General features: G+C 34.1%; 1 protein-coding gene and 2 long non-coding RNA genes across 6 annotated transcripts in view; 1 reads left to right on the forward strand and 2 right to left on the reverse strand.

Annotated features, from left to right (window-relative positions):
* LOC141450701 (uncharacterized) overlaps positions 1 to 23,332 on the reverse strand; it is a 41,036-nt gene that overhangs the window by 14,273 nt on the left and 3,431 nt on the right. The window lies entirely within an intron of this gene.
* The window catches only part of Chsy (Chondroitin sulfate synthase), a 39,382-nt gene that overhangs the window by 13,886 nt on the left and 2,164 nt on the right, over positions 1 to 23,332 (reverse strand). The window contains exon 2 of the mRNA XM_074121371.1: positions 20,023 to 21,114. Coding sequence (XP_073977472.1) covers positions 20,023 to 21,006 — 984 coding nt within the window. The 5' untranslated portion in view covers positions 21,007 to 21,114. The remainder of the gene's footprint in view (positions 1 to 20,022; positions 21,115 to 23,332) is intronic.
* LOC141450699 (uncharacterized) lies at positions 4,146 to 10,590 on the forward strand. 4 transcript variants are annotated; one of them, XR_012456232.1, is made up of 3 exons: positions 4,146 to 4,512; positions 4,682 to 9,671; positions 9,739 to 10,590. It is a non-coding gene; the product is annotated as an uncharacterized lncRNA (long non-coding RNA). The 4 variants fall into 4 exon arrangements; XR_012456233.1 differs by having other exon boundaries at positions 9,784 to 10,590; XR_012456235.1 differs by having other exon boundaries at positions 9,809 to 10,590.

The following is a 23,332-nucleotide window of genomic DNA, read 5'->3' on the forward strand; positions in this document are numbered from 1 at the left end:
AAAAAAATAATCCCATGTACTTTCACCTTCTCTTAATTCTTAACAGCACTTATCATGGGAAGTCCTAAACTATAATAATTTGAAAAGTAATAAAGTTTAATTTGCTAATAAAAACAGTTACAAGTTTTTCTTTTATTACAGTTCTCAAGGATGTAAACACTACATTGTTGTTTATACTCTGTATTTCCAAACTATTTAATTTTTACTAAAATTAGGCAAAAGTTGAATTGTTCGCTACCCTTAGTTAGAATCCTACCTTTAACCCTCTTTGAACTGAAGTTTTACTAGCATAAAATTGAAAAAATATATTTATTCCTTAATTGAAAGAAATAATTAAGTTAGAGTAATTTTATTTTACTTTTTATTTAAAAAAAAAATAAACACATTGTAACCCTTATAATTAGTACTATGAGATCCTAACCAATTAAACCAATTGACTGTCAGATATGTGATGGTATCTCCTAACCATATGTGGTTAGGTTAACCATTTCAAGTTACCACATTACAGGGTTTAAGCTCTGCGACCATTTTGGGACTTCGGCACATGCAGATCCTGAAATGTTTACAGTTGCCAAAATATTTATCTGGCATGAAATAATGGACAAAAATATTGTCCCGACATTCGTAAATTGTGTTCTATGAACAGAAAAACTTAAAAAAAAAGAAGTCTCTGAAGATCTTGAAGATAAAAAGTAAGTATTTCATTCAGGTTGACTGTAGTTTTCTACTAAAGTGATTTCATCTGAAATATTGTAATCCAACTGTATATATTATACAGTTGAAGGTGACCTTTTGTTACTTATTGTTACTATGCGAGATAAAGAAAACTATTACGACTGCCTAAATGTAATGGAATGTATTAATACACAATAAAAATATAAGTAAGAAGTATATTAATGCTTACTCTATCAAGCAAGCTTTATGTCCTACCAAATTAGGTGTCGCAGACGGAGGCGACTAGCAAATATAATTTACTGCAAATGCCTTTTATTAACCATTAAATAAAATTTACGGTGTAGTACGGGAATCGAACCCATAATACCTCAGTACACATTAGCTTCACGGACCTCGCCTCTAACCGCCCGGCTATCGTGGCGCCTGACCGTTCGACTATCGTGGCGCCTAGTGAATAAATTTCTGATTAGTGGGGGCTTGCAGAAATAGTTCCTTGACTATATTTCTGGACCACCTAGATAGAAAATAATCTCATTACAATGCCTGCTTGATTGCCAATTAATTTTACTTTAATACCTCAACTCAAATTAAAAGAATCCACAGTTTGTTGAAATAATTCCAAGCAATAAAACTAGCTAACTCCGTAAGCCAAATTAACAAAGCTATAATGAACTTCTTAGCTTCTTGAACTTAACACCTCTATGCCACATTTAACGCGTTAAACTTTGTTATCCTGTGCTGATACGGGCAAGAATATAACTTTAAGTGGAGTGGCCAACCCTATGCCATCGTATTCGTAGGAGGCGACTGGATGACCTGTTTGGATATTTCTAAAATGGCAACCACTTTTCCAGAATCCTTGTTCTGATCGCTTCTAATCCTATTGTCCAATTTTATGTCCCTATTCTTGAGAATAGAAGAGATCCGTGAGCCAGGCGAAGGCGATCTATCAGGGACGGGAGCTCTGACAGCTCCTGTTCCTCCAGGTTAGCGGTTTTCGCTACGGGCCAGCCAGTAACTGCTAAAAGTACTAAAGCAAGAAAATCAAGAAAGGACTTGAAGAAAAGTCTGTAATATTTTATTCCAGCCATATTTTATTTAGGCGAGCATGTATAATGTTAAAAATCAACTTTAGTAATTAGAGCGGATTGCCCACACCAACAAAAAATTATAATAACATAAATTGGGGTCATTCGTTCTTGATCAGCTGGTGTAAAGATACAATATTTTTTGGGGGTCAAAGCTAATCAGATCAAAGCTGACAGCTTAAAGGCCAAATGGTGCGCTGAATTACTGAATAAAAATTATTCAATTGAACTGTACGGGATAAAAATAATTATTTGAAATATTGCAATTACCACCAGTGTTGCCATGTTGCTAGAAATAGTAGAATGAAAACTGCTTACAGTGCCGTATGAATGTATAAAAAAAGAAGTGTCTGTAGTAAATGTATTCTGTCATACAGTTCCTGTTTGTCAGTCTGTGAGATCGGTGACTCATCTTGCATTTCACTACTAATTTAAACAGTTCAAGTGTCTTATTAATTTAGATCACTAACGTAATTACATAACATCATTTAACTAAATTAATTTAGTCCGTTAAATTAATTAATTATATTCTTTTCAAAAATTAGCACAAAATTGGTGAGACCCATTCCACATAAATTTCTCTTACTTCAGAACTAAAAGACTCTTTCTTCTAATTTCAAATTTACCAAATATTTTTAATTTTTGTAAGATTTAGTTTTGGGTGAAACGATACTTTACTTAGAAATGACTCATCAGAGGAAATGTTGATTACTTATTTTTAAAACATAAGTATGTTATTTAACTCTTCGTTGTTATACAGTTTGTTAAAAAATTAGGTCGTACTAAAAGCGCACGTTAAAGAGAAAACTCTCGACCATAGTTCAGCTAAAACTAATTTTTCCCAGACATTTTATTGCAACAAAATTTATATTTAGTGAAAATCACAGGAGCCAACTAAATCTCAAATAATTGAAAAATCAACGGTATTTCCTGTATGGCCTGTTTTTCCACCTCAAAATTTTGACATTTTTTTTAATCCTCTTTAATATGAAAATAAATTTTGGGACCTTATATTTTCGCCGTTAAATGGCATTTGAAGAAGAAGTCGGCTCATCTTTCCTTTCTAGAAGAACCCTTTACCGAATTTTTATAGAGAAACGTTGTAGTTCAGCGAGTAGGGTAATGTCAATAAACATGCAAAAAGGTTTAATGATAATCGAGTTGGGAGAGTTCTCGTGAAGAGTCTCCAAGAATTGATCAATTTCAAGCAGAAGTTTATTGCCTGGTTTCCAAAAGATAACTGCAGTGATCAAATAATTGAAAACTCAACGATTTTCCAGATTAAATGGTATTCGAATTAGACAACTCAAAATAGAAAATCTGTACGATTGTAACAAAGTTGCATTTTTGGTTGAACAATTTCTACATAAAAATTTCCAACAATACTTCGCCTCGAATCAGTAAAGTGCATTCATAATGTGTGTTGGGGTAAGAGAGGTAGGTGAGTATTTTCTTTTCAAAAAAAGAAAAGTAGGAAAAACAGTTCTGAAGTAGAAGTTCCAGAGTGACTTTCATATTCTTGCGAGTAAAAATGACGTAAGTAAAAATGACGTAAACATGGCAGACAAGGCACCAAATTATTTCACAGATTTAGCAAACTGAATACATAATAAGTTGGGAGGGCAAAATATTGGAATAAATCGTCCTTTGAACAATAATTAATATTTACGACAACAAATAGATATGACGACGGAGCGCGACCTTCACCTTACACAATAGGCTTGGTATTCTTTTAAAATTCAAAAACCCGTGACGAAAGCAAGTACATGGTCTTTTTAATTCATCTTCTTTCGGTTTTTAGTAGAATGGCGTCATCATGCCATTATCTAAAAACTATTTATTAATTAATTGTGTTATGGCCAATATAAAATTACAATCCTTTAAAGCTTCTGGGGCCCTTTCCTACATTCTTTTGTAAGGAAATTTATTATTATCGTCAAATCACCCAATCACTAATCGTCCAATTGCTAATACCGGAAAGCTAAGATGTATAATTTTGCTGAATTCATTTTCTAGACGGGGCATTGGATCTTATTTTAATGGTTAATGTAAGAATTTATTAGTAATGTATGCTTGACTGTCGCCTCCATCCTAATTTGGTAGTCGGACGTAAAGTCCGCTGGAAAAACTAACATTACTCTATTTTTGGGTTAATTATGTTGGATAAACCGAGTTTACTGAAAATCTACAAAATATTGTCATTCGGAAGTATTTAACTTTGTTTAAGAGAAAATCGTGGTGTTTTACTCCAGACTTTACGGGAAGGGGTACCCAACATGAGGTAAGTAATATTTTAACAAAAATTGCCTTTAACAGTTATATAGATAAATAAGATCTTTGAACTCAGCATTTATCTATAAATCAAAATCCATTCATATTTTTGTTTACCAGTTCAAAGGAACTTTAGAAATAATGCTTCAGAAAAACTACCTGGGCTAAGGTTAGATTTGGAAAACAGTTAATACCTTTCTAAAGTTTAAACGACAAATCAATACGGTTAAGAAAACAATTCAAGTGGAATGAGTTCAGTAAAAGTGGCGATGAAGTTAACAATAGAATTCCAAAGTGACAATGAAACTTATAACGGCATTTATTTGTAAAAGAATTTTGAACTTTTATTAGCATCGTTACTTTTCTTAACCATTTTCGTTTTGTCAAGTTTCGAAATTGAATTCACCAGAATTCATGAGGTCTCAAAAAACGAATCTGGTTTTGAACAATTGACACAAGATTCGCTCATTTTCTCAAGGTAACTAACATATTTTCTTTAAGCATTTAAATTATCTTTAAGAATAATAAGCTTCTTATTGATTTGGTTTATAAATAGAATATAAAATAAGCATTCTTAAATTACATTAGTTTTGTTTCATTTTTGTAACTGCTTTTTGAAACTATTGTTTTAATAACTAATGTTTCAGTTAATCAACTCTGAAAAAGAAACGAATTTGCTAAAAGCTGAGAAGTACTCGTCAATACTCAATAGTGGTGCTGGGTTCGATTCCAGGTCTAGGCTTTGGATATTATTTAATGTCATCATATGAGAAATGTAAAGTATTTCTTTGCTAGTCACTTTCTTCCGTAACACTTAATTTAGTATTTGGACGTAAAGCCTGCCTTAAGTAATATGCATTACTTTACTAAGTCTCTACAGACTTCTTATCATCTTCCCATCAAAAAAACTAACAACTTTAAAGAGAATGGATCAATAAAAATGATTGAAACTGCGATTGGTTACACCAGATTATGTTACTCCTCTCAACTCATAAACATTTAAGAATATAATTTCACAATAAGAATAATGAATGCCTGGCAGTTAGTGGGGTAGATTCAGTTAAAATCTGGTGGGTCACAAGTTTAATTGATTGATTTCCTTTCTACTTGAACACAATAATCGCTCTTATCTATTTCTTAGTAAAATGATTATAATTTATTTAGGGTCAAGTTTTTATAGGCACTATTGCTGCCATATTTAAGAAATAAAAATAAAACTGTAAAATTCTTGCTGCTGAATTGATTTACAACAAGGTTGTATCATATTATTATAGGCAATCGTTTTTTAAGGTCCTTAATGAAATTAATTGCAACTAAGAACCTAAGCTGTTTTTAAATTTAAGCAAATTTGACTTATTCAATTCTGATTATAGAAAATTGTACTTAAATTAAAATTTTACTCACCTTGGCCTCCAAAGTGTACTGTTTTAGAAGGGTATTTTGATCCAGAACAGATTTGGCTATAATTTAAGTAATTAAAGTTTCATAAAAGGTAGAAATTTTTAGAAAAGTTACTTGAACTCGATATTATACAAGTTCATTGTAATAAATTATTACTTTGAAGGAAAGGTGACATCACAGCTTCCATAGAACTATATTCTGTGAGAAACTTTCTCACAGGAATTCGTCTAAAATCACTTGATGAAACTATTTGGTAACTGCTTTGGAAATTATAAAAATTGGGGAAGAAGCCTTTTCTGTAAAGACGTACGTCAGGTGAACTGATAATCCTCCTACTAGGATTTTAAATTAGTAATTTCATAGTCAAATATTGTATTATACATAACAAGCAGAAGTCCAAGGTATTGAAGCGGTTATTAAGAGCTGAGGCAAGCAAAGCCAATTTGTTTTGTGGTACTGGGCTCGATTTCTGGACTTGGATTTTAGTAAATTAATAAATGTGGAGTAATAAAAGAGGTTTTTGATAAAGTTTGTTTGCGACATCTAATCAGTAGCAGCTAATTTGGAATAAATACCAAATGTTTAAGGTGCGCCATTAAATCAGATGAATACAAATTTAATATTAGTATAGATGTATAATGCATGAAAATTGGTCAACAAAACTTGAACTCTTTCTTAATACCATCTTCTAAAGAAGTTTCGCAAGGCTTATTATTTCTTTTTTTTATTTCACTTTTGTTACTGGAAGTTAAAAGAAGATTTAGCGACTCACCTAAACTGGGGCTTTGATCTAAATTTGGATGTATTTATGTTCAGAGAACAAACAATTTTCCAAAAGGTTATTTTTAAGATCAATTACTAACACCGTGCGGATGATACACAGCTGCATTCTTAGAGACATTTAATTAATACTATTTGTTGGTATATAATTGCAAAATTTGGTGTTTTAAAGGTAATATATGCGCTTAAAACCTTGGGAAAAGAAGTAAGAAAAACTGATGCGAGTGAATACTGGCCAGTTTTTGTAATTTTCTAAGAGGTCTTAGGAACTGACTTCGTGCAGATTATGACTCAAATTACTTGAGTTTGGAGAGAATCTATGAGTCGGAACGTTTGAGCACATCAGTAAGAGAAAGTCGTGCGAGTGTGCACACCAGTTTTATTTTAACGAGGGAGGGGCGGCCCTCAAAATAGTATTTCTAGTATCTTGCTCTGTCTGAAAACTTGGGAACACTGTTACCTAAATAACCTTCCGGATAACCTTCGTGAAGTTTGAAATAGGTGTTTACATTCAGGCTCATAGTTCAACTTCAGACACTAAGTCTCCTTCTTCATTATTTTTTTTTTTTTTGCCATAAAAACTGTCAACTCGTTAAGTTTAATTTTCTAAGTAAAGGCTGACACAGTAGTAAGTTGACAGCTTCCTTGAGTGCTTATTGAGTTTTTACACTTACTAGTGATTTAAAAGAAACCTTGAGATAAGAAAGGCCAGTGAAGGGGGAAGAAGAAATAGAGAATGGTAGCTAAGAGAAAGAAAGTTTAAGTAGCAGCACCCATACATGAGTAAGACAATAATACTTTGTAAGTTTGGTGAGCCCCAGAATATACAAGCCAACTTGTAAGTGAAACACATGTTTTATAATAAAGTGCATTCTCCGCCTTTCCTGTTCTGAACACATGTGTGTCATTTAGAGGCACACAGAGGGAACTAACTGTACAATCTCTCGGGTACACGCCCTTATGGCATTCACAAATATCTGCCAGACTATTTTTATTGGTTATTAAAACACTAAGGTTTATTCGAAGTCTTACTTCTACAGAAACACTTTGCAATTATTAGGGATAATTTTAATAAGAAGCAGGTTTTTAATGAAGGATTTTTTGAAAATTAAGGAATGATGAACAAATTTGAGCCGATTTTTGTTTTGTTTCTCAATTGCACAATAATTATTATGTCAGAATTGGACACAGAATACATTTTTAAGGAGATTGATTATGATTAGGTAATGTTTTAAAGTCACCTGCGTCAACTGTGATTATATAACTGCCACAAGCAAAACAAAAATCTAAACGACAAAAACGATTCACAGAAAAAGAAACTGTTTTGAATCAGAAGCTGCTTTGAATTGCTTAAAAAGTGAAGCCTAATAATTTACAACTCCTTACAAAGCGTTTTAAGGATCGTTCGTGGGGTCATTCGCTCTTTTCGCCATTGTCTGGATTACACCATAAAAGTAACGAGAATTATTAATGAAATGGTAGCTACTTGCCAGTGTTGATATTAAGTGAGATAATTTTTCATACGATAGATAATATGTAGCTTGTTCATTATCAGACCATTTAATGTACAGTGACAAACGAAAGTAGAAGGAGATTGGAGTTTTTTTTTTGGACGAAATGCAGGCCCACTTCATTCCTCCGCGTATACGCTGACAAGAAATTGATTCAGAGGGTCAGAGTTATTACCTGCAGCAGGTCTGAGAGGTTACCTACACCTCTAACGTTATTATATTCACCAGCCAATGTTCCTGTACAGGTGCTTCTATATGTTCAACCCACCAAGTCTACCCAGCGGTAGGATCAGCATCCTTCACTTGCCAACACAAAGAGCATGATTATCTAATGATAGGTTTCAAACAGCCAGGTATGGATTTCTATGCTTTCCTCACCCCTATTCCTGCAGCTTCTTCGCAAACAAAAGTGTTTCTAGGTGAATCAAGATCTTGATCTCTTTACCATTATATTTGTTTGTGGCATGATAACAAGAGAGGTGCTTGTGCGAATTTCTAAACTTTAGTGGTGTCGTTCGGAGATAGTTTCGATTATCGAGTTCCTAAAATAATGCATCGATTTTGTACTGATTTGATAAACCTACTGTAGGAGGGTGAATGCAATAAAAAAAAACCTCTAAGCTGGAGGCTATTCTCGAGATTAATTGGGACTCCATTTTAAAGACCAAACCAATGGCTTTACACTTAGGATTTATTTCATGATTACCATATCAGACCGATTGCCAACCGCTTCTTTCTTAACCCAAAGTCTTCCAGCAGCAGGTACTATCAAATCCCTAGCAGTTTCTTCTTATTTCTGGAAAACCTAAACAGACCACGCTGCCATGTGATACATGTATTTACTGTCTGCAATGGCCGTTTAAAAAAGCTTAAGATGATCCGAATAACCAACCTACCTTGTAGGAGTAATCCCATTGAGAGTTTAGGCCAGAAGCTGGTGATAAAACTTGATTCGTCTGGGATATCCACCCAGTCTTTGACGGGTGCAATTACGAGGCATTTTGGAATGTCGCAAAAGGCCGTTTCAATGCCTCTATATCCTGAGAATCAGGGCACCTAGTCCTTAAAAGGCTAACAATTATCGTCTCTAGGTTTGAACAGACTTTCTAGGACTTGGCCAAGACCTAATGATTTATTATCTATCTTGGATTTCAATGTTAAAATATAATCTGCCAGATAGTGTTGGTGGGACTTCAACGTGGTACATCCTATAAATATAGTTAAAGGAAGTGAAAGAAGAAGATCGAAACGAAAGAAAAAGTAAAATTAAAAAAAGAAAGAGAATAAAAACAAGGAGCGCCCAAGTGTAAGCTGACAGGTACTCTTAGATGGAGACGAGATTACGGAGTTTAAACAATAGGTCATTTTCTTAGGCCACCTCTTCGGCAGGAACAGTGAGCGAGCTTGAAGACCCAGTTAGACATAAAACATAATTATAGCCTACAGGCATCCAGTCCTTCTTTTAAACTGACCAAAATTCCCTTTCTTACTTTTACTACGTCATTAAACTATTATGATAAAGTTCTAAACAATAATTACAATTGTACACTTATAGGACCTTTTTACCAAGTCCTGGCTAACAAAAAACTCTTTTAATCTGGTTAAAACCTAAATGCCTTGTGGGGTTCACAATGTACACCCAAAGCTTCATTGTTCTTTGTTTTTAATAGTTTTTTAAAAAAATATATTGTTTCAAAACCATTAAACAGATTCTAACAAGCTAAAGCAAATAAAAATGTTTATTTAACTATTCTTTACACAAAGAACTTGGTGGTAATGTAAACAAATCATTTAGGCTCCGCTATATTCGAGGCAAACAACTCCCAAAGAATGACCAATATAATGACACCCGAAGGACACAACAAACATGCAAGATTAACTACAACAATTGCACATCCTCGTACCCAGACAAATTTTCAAGCTGAAAAAAGAAGAAAAAGCTGCGGTAAGTATCATACTTATTTAAAAGATAAAGTTCAGCAGATAATAACAATTTCAGTCAAACTTTTTAGGAAAATTGTTTATTTTCTCCAAAATTGGATTAAAAGTAATATCAGATAATTAAATGAAATGACACTTAAGGAAAATTGTCTCGCATCCATTTTCCCGGTACTCAGAAGATAAAGTCGTCATCTTGGCTGGTCCAGTTTTGAGAAAGAAGACGCGCCCATGCAGCAGCAGACCAGAAGCAGATTTAGGAAGGAGTTCAAGTTAAGCGCCGAGACTAAAGTGCGAAAGTAAAGTGCTTTGAAGGAAAAGATTTTTATCAATGTAATTGGAAAACTTTTCTCGTGAGAAAAACTATTTTAATGGGGGTTTCGGGAAAGCTCTGATGGACACGCTTCCATAAATAGTATCATTCTATTAAAATGGAGTGTTTTCAAATTTGAAATTTAATTTTTAAATAAATGGAAGAATTTTTATTCTTTTTTCACATCATATTTGTTATTTAATTACTCTTACTAAAATGATAATTATGAATCATAATTATGAAGATAAATGAGGCAGAATATTGACAGCTTGGCATGTTGCCATTACCATGACCATAATGCTATGAGAGAAATAATGAGAAAGTATTCCGTGTTTTATTTTTAAATTTAAAATGAACCCAAGAATGGTTCAATGTCTCGGCAACACTGAACCATGTGGCAGTGAACTTATCAGCTGTATTGGTCAGACTGTTAGGCTTGGCGTGTTCTACTTTAGTTTTACCATTGTTTTCAGTTCAGCTGGCGGCAATTCGTCAACAATGAGCAAATTTATAGGTCTATTTTTATTCACGGTTTGTGAAACGTTTAAGGTCTTCAATACGAAGTTTTCACAGAAATTCTCTGTTCGGAAAACTTGTTTTTCACCAATTGTTCCTTGTGCGAGGTCAGGCATAACTCAAAAATGAATTTTTCTTTTAAAACAATTTTTTCAAATTGATAAAATTTTTGCTCATATTCTAGATTTGTAACATTCTAGACCAGGGATGGCGAACCTTTTTTTGAGACGTGGGTCAAATTTTGTTCATTTTTTTTTTTTTTAGTACTAGCTCTTGGGTCACTAATGCCCATTTGCACAAGAGTTAAGTTTAAAAATTTTAAACTGAATATTTCCAAAACTAAATATCTTTAAAATTCAGTTGGCTTAACGAGTAAAACGGGACGAAACAAGTGGCTATGGAAGTCTCTTTTTACCAACATAACTGAACAAAACCTTACAAAAGTGTGTTTTATCTGAAGAAAAATCTAAATATGGTTATTTGCTTTGGGTTGTCGATTTTTTTAACAAACAAAATATGAGTAAAATTATACATTTTATTTGATATTTTGTAAACATTTTTGCTTTATTTCAAATACTACAAAAGCATTTATCGTCATTGCGTTTTAGAACAGTAATGATCAAACTAAAGGTTATAGATAGCATTTAAATTGCTTTTGTGTCAATGCGTGATTGGAAAAAAATACAGATAGAATATAAATTATCCACACAATTAGAAAATCTAAATCAACCCGCGTAAACAAACAAATGGTTGCCTAGCAATTGTGGGTCAGTGAAAAAGCTTGCGCGGGTCATAGGTTCGCCATCACTGTTCTAGAGTATTGTTCATCGTTTTTGGTGACCAATTCAATAAGCCATAAGGAAGAAGAATAAGGAAGGAAGTCATTATTTTGCCAAGCTTACGACCTTAGGTCACCTTCAGGGCTGTGGAACATATTTTCAGTAATATATCTCAAAGGTTGTTCCGCTTGTTACTTGAATTTGAACATTATAATCAACTATAGAGACTAAAAAAAAAAAAAACGGAAGTAGTTTAATTAAACTAACAAAACCATACCACTCAATGAACCTTTTTCTTTGAATTCCTGTTAGACATCAAAAGTGCCGCAGTGACTTACAAAATAAAGGACATCAAACTTGCAGGATTAAAAAGGGAAGAAAACTGAGAGTTGTGAAGTATCGTTATGAGAAGTTTCTTTGTTACTTCCAGAGTACATCGTCTTCATCAGCTCATCTCTATATCCCCTCCCCTGTTGCCTCTCCCAGTGAACACCATAGCCCATAGTAACTGCTTGTTCTTATATGGCACAGAGTACTTTATGACTGTAACTTTAACCCCAGCGTGGTGGGTCGAACTGGGAGTCATTTTTTTGATTTGTTTTTATAACTTATATAACTAACCGCTAACAGGATGTGGTATTAGCTGTTTAAAAACACTTATAAGAAACATTTTATGTTAAAGAACTATTAGGATGATGAGGTTAATAAACTACTGCTTTTGAAAGCTTGGTTCATTCTAAAGGCTTTGCTTTTTAATAAAAATACAATAACAATAAAATACACATTGTGAATAACTAGCATTAAGTTAATTATAAAAATCTAAGACTGCAAAACCATCTGGAAATTCTGTGAGGTGTTGGAGCAAGCAAACCCTAATAAACCTGTTTGCGACACCGTTATTAGAGGGTGATTGGGAGACATCTGGGAAATGACCAGGTGCTGGAGAAGGACATACTCTCTCTGGAGTCTACTCAGATCTTTTCAATTTTTCCAAAAACTGGAGTTGGAGAGGAATTCGCCAAGCCTCAGTGTGGGGAGTGCTGTAAACATAGCAGGTCGCAGTGTGATGTCACATGCTGGTAAAACAAAATAATGGCTTCAAAATTGACACGTATATTTTTATAAATAAATGGGAAACACATTTACTAGATTAGCAAACAACTGAAGTGCAATGGTAGACATATTGAGCATTTTAGTTTACATACCATTTGCTAGGTAAATGATCTATCGGGACTGTAAAGTGATTGTAGTGTTATTAAGGCTTGAGTCATAATGCATCCTATTAATTATTTGTTTACTACATTTGAACCCTATTTATCACAATCGGATAGGGTTTACGCTGTTCTGATTCCAAGGATTTTTAGAAAATGTAGATAAGGTTTACTGATGGTTGTAAATGATTGGTATTAATCACTCAGAAATCTTTTCTTGACAGTAACAGTTAGTTACTTTGCTCACAACCTACAGCGCTACTATTAATCAGATATGTTACAATAATTTAAGAGTTCATTTTTTTTTAATTCAGAAAAAGTTGATTACGTAATCATGCAATTTATTCAGCCAATTAAAAGTTAGAAGAATAATTTTTTCATATCTTGTTAAAATATAAAACGATTAAGGTTATCTTTTTATTCTTTAGTAATTATCATACTCCTAGTAAATCAGAAGATAAGAATTGTGGACAGAATATTTATCTGTAGAAAATAAATAAGTGCCTAAGAAAGATATATGGCCTTATCGATTGTGAACAAATTCTAAAACTGCACAGGCCAACTTCGTCTCACATATGTATCAGTTAAAAATCCGTTATTATGACAAATCTCTTGTAATTTTTCATCGCCTACTTAGGTAGAATTTTGTGAAACGGATTGTTTAGGGTGTGAGCCCTAAGTTAGGATAAGGTTTAGGATATTTGGTCGGATCAGTTTGACCTTGGAGGAGCTTAGATGTTTTCTCTTAAGAAGGTTGTTCAATCCGTTCGGACAGCTGTGAATCTTAGTTGGCCTGGGGCTAATCCTAGATTCGATCTGTCAATGAGATTGCTTTTATTTTATAATTATATATTATATATATCGAATAATATCGATAATCCCAATACAATTTGTGATAACACACAAGAAAGACATTTTTTTATAACCTGCCTTCCCCTCAACGCCCCTAAAATGAATTTACGTAGAAAATATTTTGAAAAAAGTAACAGATCATGTGTACGAGGGAATTTAAAGAAAATTGAGAGAAATTGTTGGAATCCTTTTTTTTTGAGACAATTCAAAAAATTGAAAATAGGTTTTCATCAGCAAAATGGGTATTTTTGTGGAGGGATTTTGGCCCTAAAGTCACACCCTCGTCATCCAAACTATTTTGAGAATAATAGCCTCATAAAATTGATCACTTTTTATACAAAGGCCATTAAATTTATCTAGTATTGCAATCAGAAATCAAAATTGCAATCAAAAATAACTTCTTTAAAAATGAAAACATTTTATTAAAAATAAAAATAGAGAAAGTAATAAAATACTTCGTTAGGGATGATTACACGTATAGTAGCTACATTACAAGCGGAAATGAACACGTAAACAGTTTTAGTAGTGAGTTGTTACCACATTACCAGCGACGTTACAGGTGGGAATCACACACCTGCGTCAGTCACGTCACCGCGGTTCATCTCATCTCCACTGTTTGCTAATAACCAGCATTTTGTAGAGATAATTACTAATTAAAACACATACCATAATCAATCTTTCTTGAAACAATACTGCTTAAGATGAGTTTAATTGGTGCCAAAATTAGAATACAAAGGGATTCTTTAGGAATGATTCTATACAAGCTAGTTTATACACCTGCTTCTTAATTTTCCTTTAGGTTTGTAAGTGGAGAGGATTAACTAAGGATGAGAGTTTCCCTTTATGTCCGTCAAGATGATCTTTGAGCGGACTACTCCAGAATACCTGCTAAATTCCCTCGAAAGTACCACTTTCCTCTAAGGGACGGTCCCATCTTTGTATATTGTTTAGAAAGGATTTTAATGTATTGTTGACATATATTTTTAAGAAAACTCCTAGACCGGAAATAACTCTTCATTCAATGGATAAAAACTTCCAGAAAATGGTTCCTAGGCTATTCTATAAACTTTGTATGGGGTAGGTTTCTCTGTAAGGTTATATTTCGATGTAGGGTGCGTTCCACTAAGCGACCACAACGACCAAAACATACCTTCAGGCGTTCCACTTGGCGACCGCGGTTGTTGTGGTCGTGGCGAAAACGTCACTAATGACGTCACTATTTTCGCTCACGCAAAGCCCACAACGCCCCATCTATAGAGCTGGGTCGAAGTGGGCGTTCAGAAATATGGCGCAATTTTTGAAACAAAATATGGCGACCGAAAAAATTATCTCATGTAAATGAAAGTATTATTTCATGTAAATAAGAGAATGTGTTTCTCGAAAGTCTACAATAAATAAATAAATAATTACTTATCCCTTTACATACTAAATCACTGAATAACACAAAATCATTTACCTGAAATAACTTTTAAATTCTTCATCTGAACAAAGATCAATTACACTGATAGCTAATAATACGTGGCCTAAGTTTTCGCTTTTTATCATTGCGATTTTGTAAAATTGCATTCCACTCTTCATCGGAACTAGATAAAGAACTTTCTAAAGCATTATTAATAAATATCCAACTGTTGCCACAAAAGACATTTTAATTTTATTTAAACGTAAATTTTATAAATACTCCACTAAAATGTAATATAAAAAATTGAATTATATACGAATATTCTTTTAATATAAGTCAACTTTACCAATAATTAATAAAGTTTATTATAACTGCTTATAAACGGGGTTAAAATTAAAAAATAACCTCTTCAAGCTTCTAACTTATTTTCGAGGCCGCCATATGTAATGTTTACATGAACGGTTAAAACGCCCACAGTCCATTCCACTTGGGTTTTCGATCGCAACGATCGCAAGCAAGTGGAACGGGCTAAATCTCGGTCGTGAGCATGGTCGTTGTGGTCGCTTAGTGGAACGCACCCGTAGTGTACGGTTTTTACAAACTGTAATGTTGGTAAGAATTACTGTCGGTCATATATTCCGAGTTTAGAGAATATTACTGAATTAGAAGGTTGAGAGAGTCGAGTGAATCTCCTTGCTGAATGTTACTTTCTCTGAGTTTCATTCATAACGGATCTGAGAATAAGCATTTTCGCTGAAAATTCAGTCTCGCTATTTCATCTTCTTTCGAAGCATCATATTAGAAGTTATGTCGATCATAAATAATGAATTTGATCGATAAAAAGATATCGCAATACAGACTGAACTGATTAAAAAAAATAAACAACAGAAACACAAAACAAACAAATACATAAAGTTGTAAAAACATAAAATTTCTCTAATAATGGTAATCATCCCAACCAATCATCAATCATTTTATGTATTTTTTTTTGTAATTGATACTAAATTTATAGCGAACATAAAAATTATTTTATAACACAGAGAGCTATTTGAATGTGCATTAGATTGAGGACTTTGACACCCAGAGTTGGGGCTACCACTCCCCCCACTTGGGGGTCCAAACTGGAAGTTGGGGGTCACTTCAACACTGCAACGGGAAGAAAAAGAACCGGTCCACCATTATGGGCACAACCTATTTTTATAAGCACATGTGGTGGATTGTTGATTTGTAATTTTAAATAAGCTCTTACATAGTTCATGCAAATTTGCTAAATATTAGCAACAAAAGATTAACTCTATGACAACGGATTAAAATAAAAAGTATTGAATCTTCAGGTGGGCCTGTGCTGCGTTGAGAGCGGAGCTTACAAGACAACGCGTCTTCTCAGAATAAGTAGCTTACTCAGACTAAGACAGGCTTGGCAGAGTCTAGTGATTCTAGCGTAATTGTTGGGTAAAGGAGGATATTCCCTCCAATGGAAAGAGGGATATTGAAGCATAATGGTATCATCAAAATCGGCCAGCTTTCTGAAGGTAAGGCAGATAAGCATGGCCTCAATTCAAGCACAAACTTCCCCTTTTGGACAAATAAATGAGTTCGATAAGTTTTTTTATAAATTAGTTTTCTGCAATTGATTCAATTTCATATATTATTCACAATTAAGCGAGCCTAAATCACAGCATCGTGTTTATGAACCAGTAAGGTTATATAGAACGGTAAAAAATTTTAAAAAGTTTTGCCAACATAATTTGAAATTTAATACTGGATTTAAAAATGGTACTTTTCCGTTAGCCGGGCGCAAGTGAAAAACAGTTTTGGGTAAAACTGTTTTCTTTACAATTCATTAATATTTGTTTATAGTTGAACTTGTTTTGCTTACTATTAATTAATATTTGTTTATAGTTGAACGTTTTCGTCTTTTTTCCGTTGACTTGGCTCGCGTTTGGTTCACAATTGGCGACATTTGCGCCCGGCTAACGGAAAAGTACCTTAAAAATTATTAAGTTTATAACATTAAATTATTTGGTTAATATAAAAAATGAAAACTAAATTAAATAAGCGCACACGGCAACAATTGCACAGTAATTGAACTCTGAAACGCCACAAATATGGACCAATTATTTAACGAGTGCAAAAACAAGAAATACATTCTGATAAATCTTTTAAAAAATAATTCTTAAAATTTGAACTAAACAATCGCGTGTTCTCAAATTCACAAACTGTTTAACGACACGCCATGTTTATGTTTAACAATATCTAAAAATCATTTTTAGCTAAATTCGCTGGTAGCTCTAAAAAAAATTATTACTCTTACGTAAGACAAGCTTATCTTTTCCGGTTCCAGTAAGGCAGATCTGTCGATTGTGTTCTAATTATTGATACACCATAACAACCGAGATTCTTTCTCGCAGTTTTACTTTCTCTTGAAAGATCAGGGATCATGTCAAATTTTACGTATTTCATTTTTTTTTTCTCTTAATATTTGTTTTTCATGACTACTGAACATGAAATAATTTCGTTTGAACACGCATGTGACTTTTTCTCCGCAATCTACATAATTACGTTTTCTCATTGAGCTAACTTCCACATAATAAATGTTTCCTACAATAAAACGATAAAGCACAACGTCAAAAACTCACCATGAACCCCACAGCATCTGAACCAGAAGATATAACACTTTAATTTTCTGTGATTTTTCGTTTAAGAGCGGGTCGCACTCTCCAAAGACTGAAATACCACTCTTTTTTTTGGGACTCAGTAAATCGTACTAAAGCGGACATTGCCAGTGAAAATCGAAAATCCCAAATTCGACTAACTTAGAAGCAAGAGATCATAACTATCTTGATTAAATTTCCAATAAGAACGGTATAGAATCTAGATTGCTTATTCAGTGTACAGGTTACGTGCTTTGTTTATGGTAGCGACCATAATGGGCAATTGTGGTCAGTGTTGCCATCTCCTTCTGTGAAGTACATTGACTCCTATAGTTTACCTTCTCCTACATTATTCAGGAGTTGGTCAAAATTGCCCCAACCAGTTTCCCAAATCACTTTAATCTTATTCTATTCAGTTCGTAAAGATATTTTTTGCAGGTGGGGGGTGCCAAGCATTCTTCTAAATATTGGGACAGAGATGAGAACCACTGAAATCCACTAAATGTTCTTGGTAATCTAATGTTTACAACGAGGTCAAATTACTTTTTTATCTTCAAAGTGGAGTACTAACAATGACGTAAACAGAGGATGCTGTAAAGTGGACCAGCCGGTCCGTTATTGTAAACTTTTTTATTTTATTATATTCAAACTGGAGATATATAACCAAAACTGGCTGACAGTAGCAATGCCCTAGCGTTTATCCTCGATTTCACTTATTGGCTTGAAAACTGAACAAACCAAAGATTCAGTCTCATCTTTGTCTATTATTCCCGCTTACTGCAAGAGTACTTGCGAACCACTTATTCTTTTTACTTCACCGGAAATATCGGTTTTGAAGTCTCCAGGATACGAAAAAGTGGTTTTAGAAAATGGTGTGATGTACGTACGATTTGTCGAAAGATTGATATGTTCGCATGTGAACACATGAGCTCAAAATGGAGAATCTCAGAACACTTTAACCTTACATTTCGTTTGGGGATACTTCCAAGAGTCCGTACGGGAAGTTAGGGACTAAAATAACTCGACCGGAAGTAGCTCTTCACTAAATGAATTTTTGTTTGCGATGTTCAAGTAAACAGTTCTTGTATACATTCACTCAATTAGGTACAAGTTATTTGAATCATTTTGCCCGGGGAAACCCGATTATGGCCCCAAGAAGCATGGAAACACTTATCTCTAGTGCCTTTCCAGTCTTTAATTAGGGCTAATTGAGTAGCCAAAATTTCAGTTTAAAAGAAAATAGACATTTTCTAGTAGTCGAATTTCGGAAAAACCCATATCGGAAGTAACAATACTACTTCCAATTGGAATTTAACAAAAATTTGAGCTTTTTACAAATTTAAACTTTTTTAACGACGTATTTTCGGTGTAAACTATTTATTTTATTTTTTAATTTTACATTCATTGTTTCCCTAATGAGAGGAAATGACTAAAAAAATGAACGAACAAGAAATGAGTAACTTCCCAATTCTTAGTGTTAGCACTTCCTACTTCGTAGAAACGTTGGCGTAAAATGTGTTCATGCTACTCCACTGACATCATTTTACATAAGACAGATCTGTTTCAATGTACAGTATCTCAAGTGTGTCACTTTCTCACCCAATACAATTAAAAGAATCTGTTAACTTTCGAATCCTGGAGTTCCCAAAAACAAATCGTAAAAGAATTTTTGGACTATAGTCAGGGAAAAAAACGAAGGGAAACATTGTAACATTTTTGGAAATACATTTAATGTTTTTGTGATCAAAATATTAGGGTTGTCCCAAAATTTTGTGATGATAAATATGAAGGAGGTTTTACAATACATTTCGCTTACCTATCTTAGCTGGAAATACTCATTTAGATGTCTGCTTAACTCAGTGATACACCATAAATCTTGCCCAAAGGTATGCAATTTACACTCTAAAAGCTGATATACGAATTGTACAGTGTCGGCTTGTTCTAGTGTAGATGTAATCTCTAGAAATTGAAGTCACCATAAAAGTCTCGATTCTTCACGTTTTAGACTCTCGTTTGTCATCATAATTTGTGGCAATTTGGAAAAATTTTAGAGGCGTAAATAGAAATCCGTAAGTTGTAATGTGGGGTTATCTTTCGGAATAATCTGATAGGATTAGCGACTGACCAATTAAACTTGACTATCCAACGCCAACGAAATTCCAATAAACCACCAATGCTGCCAAATTAAGCACCAACCACGCTTTTAGTTTGTTTACACCAGCCATGAAATTATCCTTTACCCTTTAAAATTCATTATTATATTATAATAATTTACAATATTTTCAAAATTCTTTCTAGGTTTACATTATTTATTGTGTTATGATTTCTAAACAAACGATACATTTTTATATTTTGTTACTTTGAGGGCAGTCTAAAATGAAAACTGGCTTATTTTAGAATAGATTATACCTAAAACGGGCAGGTTACGTGTTTATTCTCAAAAATTCATTAAACCAACTGTTTATGCAATAAGTAGTTCGAAAAATTGGGAATGACTAATAGAACGTGAAGTATTAGTTTTTTTTTGAAAATATTGCCCTTTGGAATAGAGACAATTTTGGTAAGAGCATTACAAAAGAAACACCCCCTAAAATAAAATAACTATTACAGAAACTAGAAAATGCAGAAACTCACCTCATAGGACCATGTGCACGGGATGCCGGCAAATTTCTGCACACATCTACCCAGTTCAACATCCTCATGCGTGGTGTACAAATTTTTCAAACAATATTTCACATGCGGCGCCACTCTCGACAACGTTTCACGACTCATGATCACACCCGGACCGCCCATGCAAAAATTCTCATCATACTCCAAACTGAGCAGCCCGAATTCCTCTTGATTTCCTCGGCCGGCTTGTCCAATAAAATGTGGCCGCCTAGAATCCACAGATCTTAAGAAAGCTTCCATCTTATCCGGCCGGATGTACACATCGTCGTCAGCGCGTAGAAACCATTCATATTTCGTGCCGTGATGCTCCCACATGTATTGCAACATTAGGAAGGATTTTTTCTGCGGTGGATATGAATCGTCAACGCCTTTCAACGCTATAAGTGGTAAATCTGGACGATTTTTTGGTGGTAGAGAGTCTTCTGAGCTGAAAAACTCTATACTTCCTGGTACATCTTTACCCCAGGTTTCGTAGACGGCGGTGGCTCTTGTTGGTAGATACTTCTTAGCCGTCATTACGCCAACAAATAACAAGGATTTCGTAACGTTACTACGCTGTAACGGTGCAGTGTTTTGCGCTTGCTCTGGCGTTTCTTGCACGGTGGACTGACTCCAACTGAGTTCTTTAAAGTCGAAATTTGTTAAACAATGCCTACTATGATCCTCTTCAATGTTGGGCCATTTTGAGAATATCAACAGACCAATGGCTAGACCGAGTGAGAAAGCTGGTACTAGTCCTGCCAAACAATTAAGATATCTACGTCTTCTGCTGTTGTACATCGGCCCGACGATTAATTTATGATAGAAGGGTAGATGATGATGGTTTTGATGAGGCGTATAATTAATTAGCCTGGTCAGTGGATGGTAGAGAGGATGATGACGGCCGTTAGATGGAGCTGAGGATGGAGTAGTTTTATGGGCTGTTGCATGCTGTAATGATGGAGCCATCTCGCCGGATTGACCTTGCGCTCACAGCATTCCGACTTGACTGAACCCCGGCCGGTCAGATCGCCTGATGCAGCCGACAGAACACGCATCCCCTCCATCTTGCACCCTCTGAAACACGCAGTTAACATTTTTTTTTTTTAGTGTACCCTTAAATTATTCTCTACCGTATTATATACACATATATATAAAATAGATACATTTGACTTACTTTCTTTTACGAAGTCAAAAAAAAAAGGTATAGAGATCATGTCGATTTTGGGAATTTAGGGATCTTGGATTCCCGTTTTGAGGTTACCAAAGTCCGTAAAAGTGGTTTTTAGTAAAAAAAAACTGTGAATGAGTGAAAAAAAGTCCAATAAATTAAAAATTAAAGGAAGGACTTGTTTAAGGATTTGTGACGTAGCTCTCAAAATCCCTCAACCGGAAGTAGCGCTTTACAGATTGTCCACTACTTTGAGACTTCCTCAACAAAACTGCTGCTGTAATTATATTGAAACTTCGTATGGCGATTACAAATATAAAATTGCACAACTTTTATTTGAAACATTTCGCCGAGAAAATTGGATAAACGGGTAGTTCTGGGATGTAGGGGATGAATAGACTCCCTCTAAAGTGTAGTTTCTGTCTCTTGGTACTGATCAGAAGCGTTCTAGATGTTATTAAAATTCGGAATTAGAAGAAAATTCCTCACTCTGAAGCCCGTCTTTACTCTAGGGATTATTCACTAATTGGGATTTCCTCACCATTAAGGATTTTCTACAAACTTCCTATAAACTCAAACGCCCACGCAAATATTATATAATATATTATATAAGTTTACTGTTAGGTTTGGTTTACTGTTAGGTTAGTTTACTGTTAGGTTGGTACCCTGTAATGTTTCACGAACTTCAATCAAAAATATATGTAGGTTAGAATTAAATACAAATATTGATTGTTGACAAAACAAAATTTGCTCATTAAAAACTTGAGAACAAGAAGGAGTCATGTAAGTGAGTACAACAGCTTTTTGTTTCAACTTTTAAAATGCCAAAAGAATTTATTCTGTTCCTAGATACGCTTCTACAACAGGCTAGATGTTAGTTTCTTTGTCACTTTACTGCATGGTGGTTATTTTATTACGACTTAGCAGCAGTTTACGATATGTATGGCTGAAGCAGTTTTGCAAAGTCATCAGAAACGCTCACGGTGTAAAGCCCGAGGTGTTAATAAAACTTCAGGAAAAAAAAAAATCGTATACCTAAATGAAAACTAAATAAATAAACTTCGTTTGACTTTAATTTGACTTAACTTAATGATGTGTCTTCATATTTTTACGGAAGTGAAATTAATTTTGTTTATTAAATGCAAATTACTTTAATACGTATAATTGCGAGACCCCATGGATATTAACATTTTATTGAGTTTTGTCAGGTTATTAAATAGAAAAGCCGTCTATAGTACTTCAAAGGATGTACTACTCTCACCGCAATTCTCTCTTAAATCGAATTTTTCAAATAAATGTTGTAGGCAAACGTGTGAATTTGACATGATCGTAGTATATGATGCCAAAAATGGCCACTTTGTCACAAGAGAAGATTCATTCGCGACTTTTCTTTCTTTAAGTTTAGCTTTTTTGATTATCAATAAAAGTAAAGGCAAACAACCAATAACTATACTGAAACTGCTTTTAGATTTTAGACTTCTTAGAAACGACGGCAACTTTAAAAAAAAGAATTTTTTTCCGTTTCAGCTTATTTTTACTTTGTTTGTATATCTAAACACAGACCTCTTCCTCGAATCCTTATTTTAGGTCAAAAGTGGGATGTCGGTTTATATCGAGAATGTTTGTACGTTGAGTAGGTAGCTACAATAAACAAAACTAACATCATTAACCTGTGTCAATTTTAGCAAATACTTTTTCTCATTTTATGTCTGAAAAAAGCAACACAACAGGGCGGCTGGAATTGCTGTTTTACTATCACTTTCTCTTTTACTATAGTAAGTAAAATATTGTAATCGTGCAGATTTTCCATTTTCTGAGTTTTAACCGGAAATATTTGTTTTGAGGACCTGTGAAACCGAAAAATAGGTTTTCACAAAATGGCAAGTGTGTGTGTGTCTGTTTCCGCCTTCAACTCTACAACGGAAAATTGCTTGAAGTTCAAATTTGATAGTTCGCTTAAGTGGTAAACAGAATAAATAATAATCGATCATCCAAATCAAGATTATTATTTTTATTTTTAAAGCGCCATCTGTTGGACGTAAAAACAACAACTCACCTTTGACACTTGCACCTTTGATCACTGATTTCCGGTGACGCGAACACGAGATTCTATGAGACATTTGA

The sequence above is a fragment of the Rhodnius prolixus genome, unplaced genomic scaffold, assembly GCF_049639745.1.
Source record: "Rhodnius prolixus isolate KJV_2025 unplaced genomic scaffold, Rpr scaffold_8, whole genome shotgun sequence".
Taxonomy (NCBI): domain Eukaryota; kingdom Metazoa; phylum Arthropoda; class Insecta; order Hemiptera; family Reduviidae; genus Rhodnius; species Rhodnius prolixus.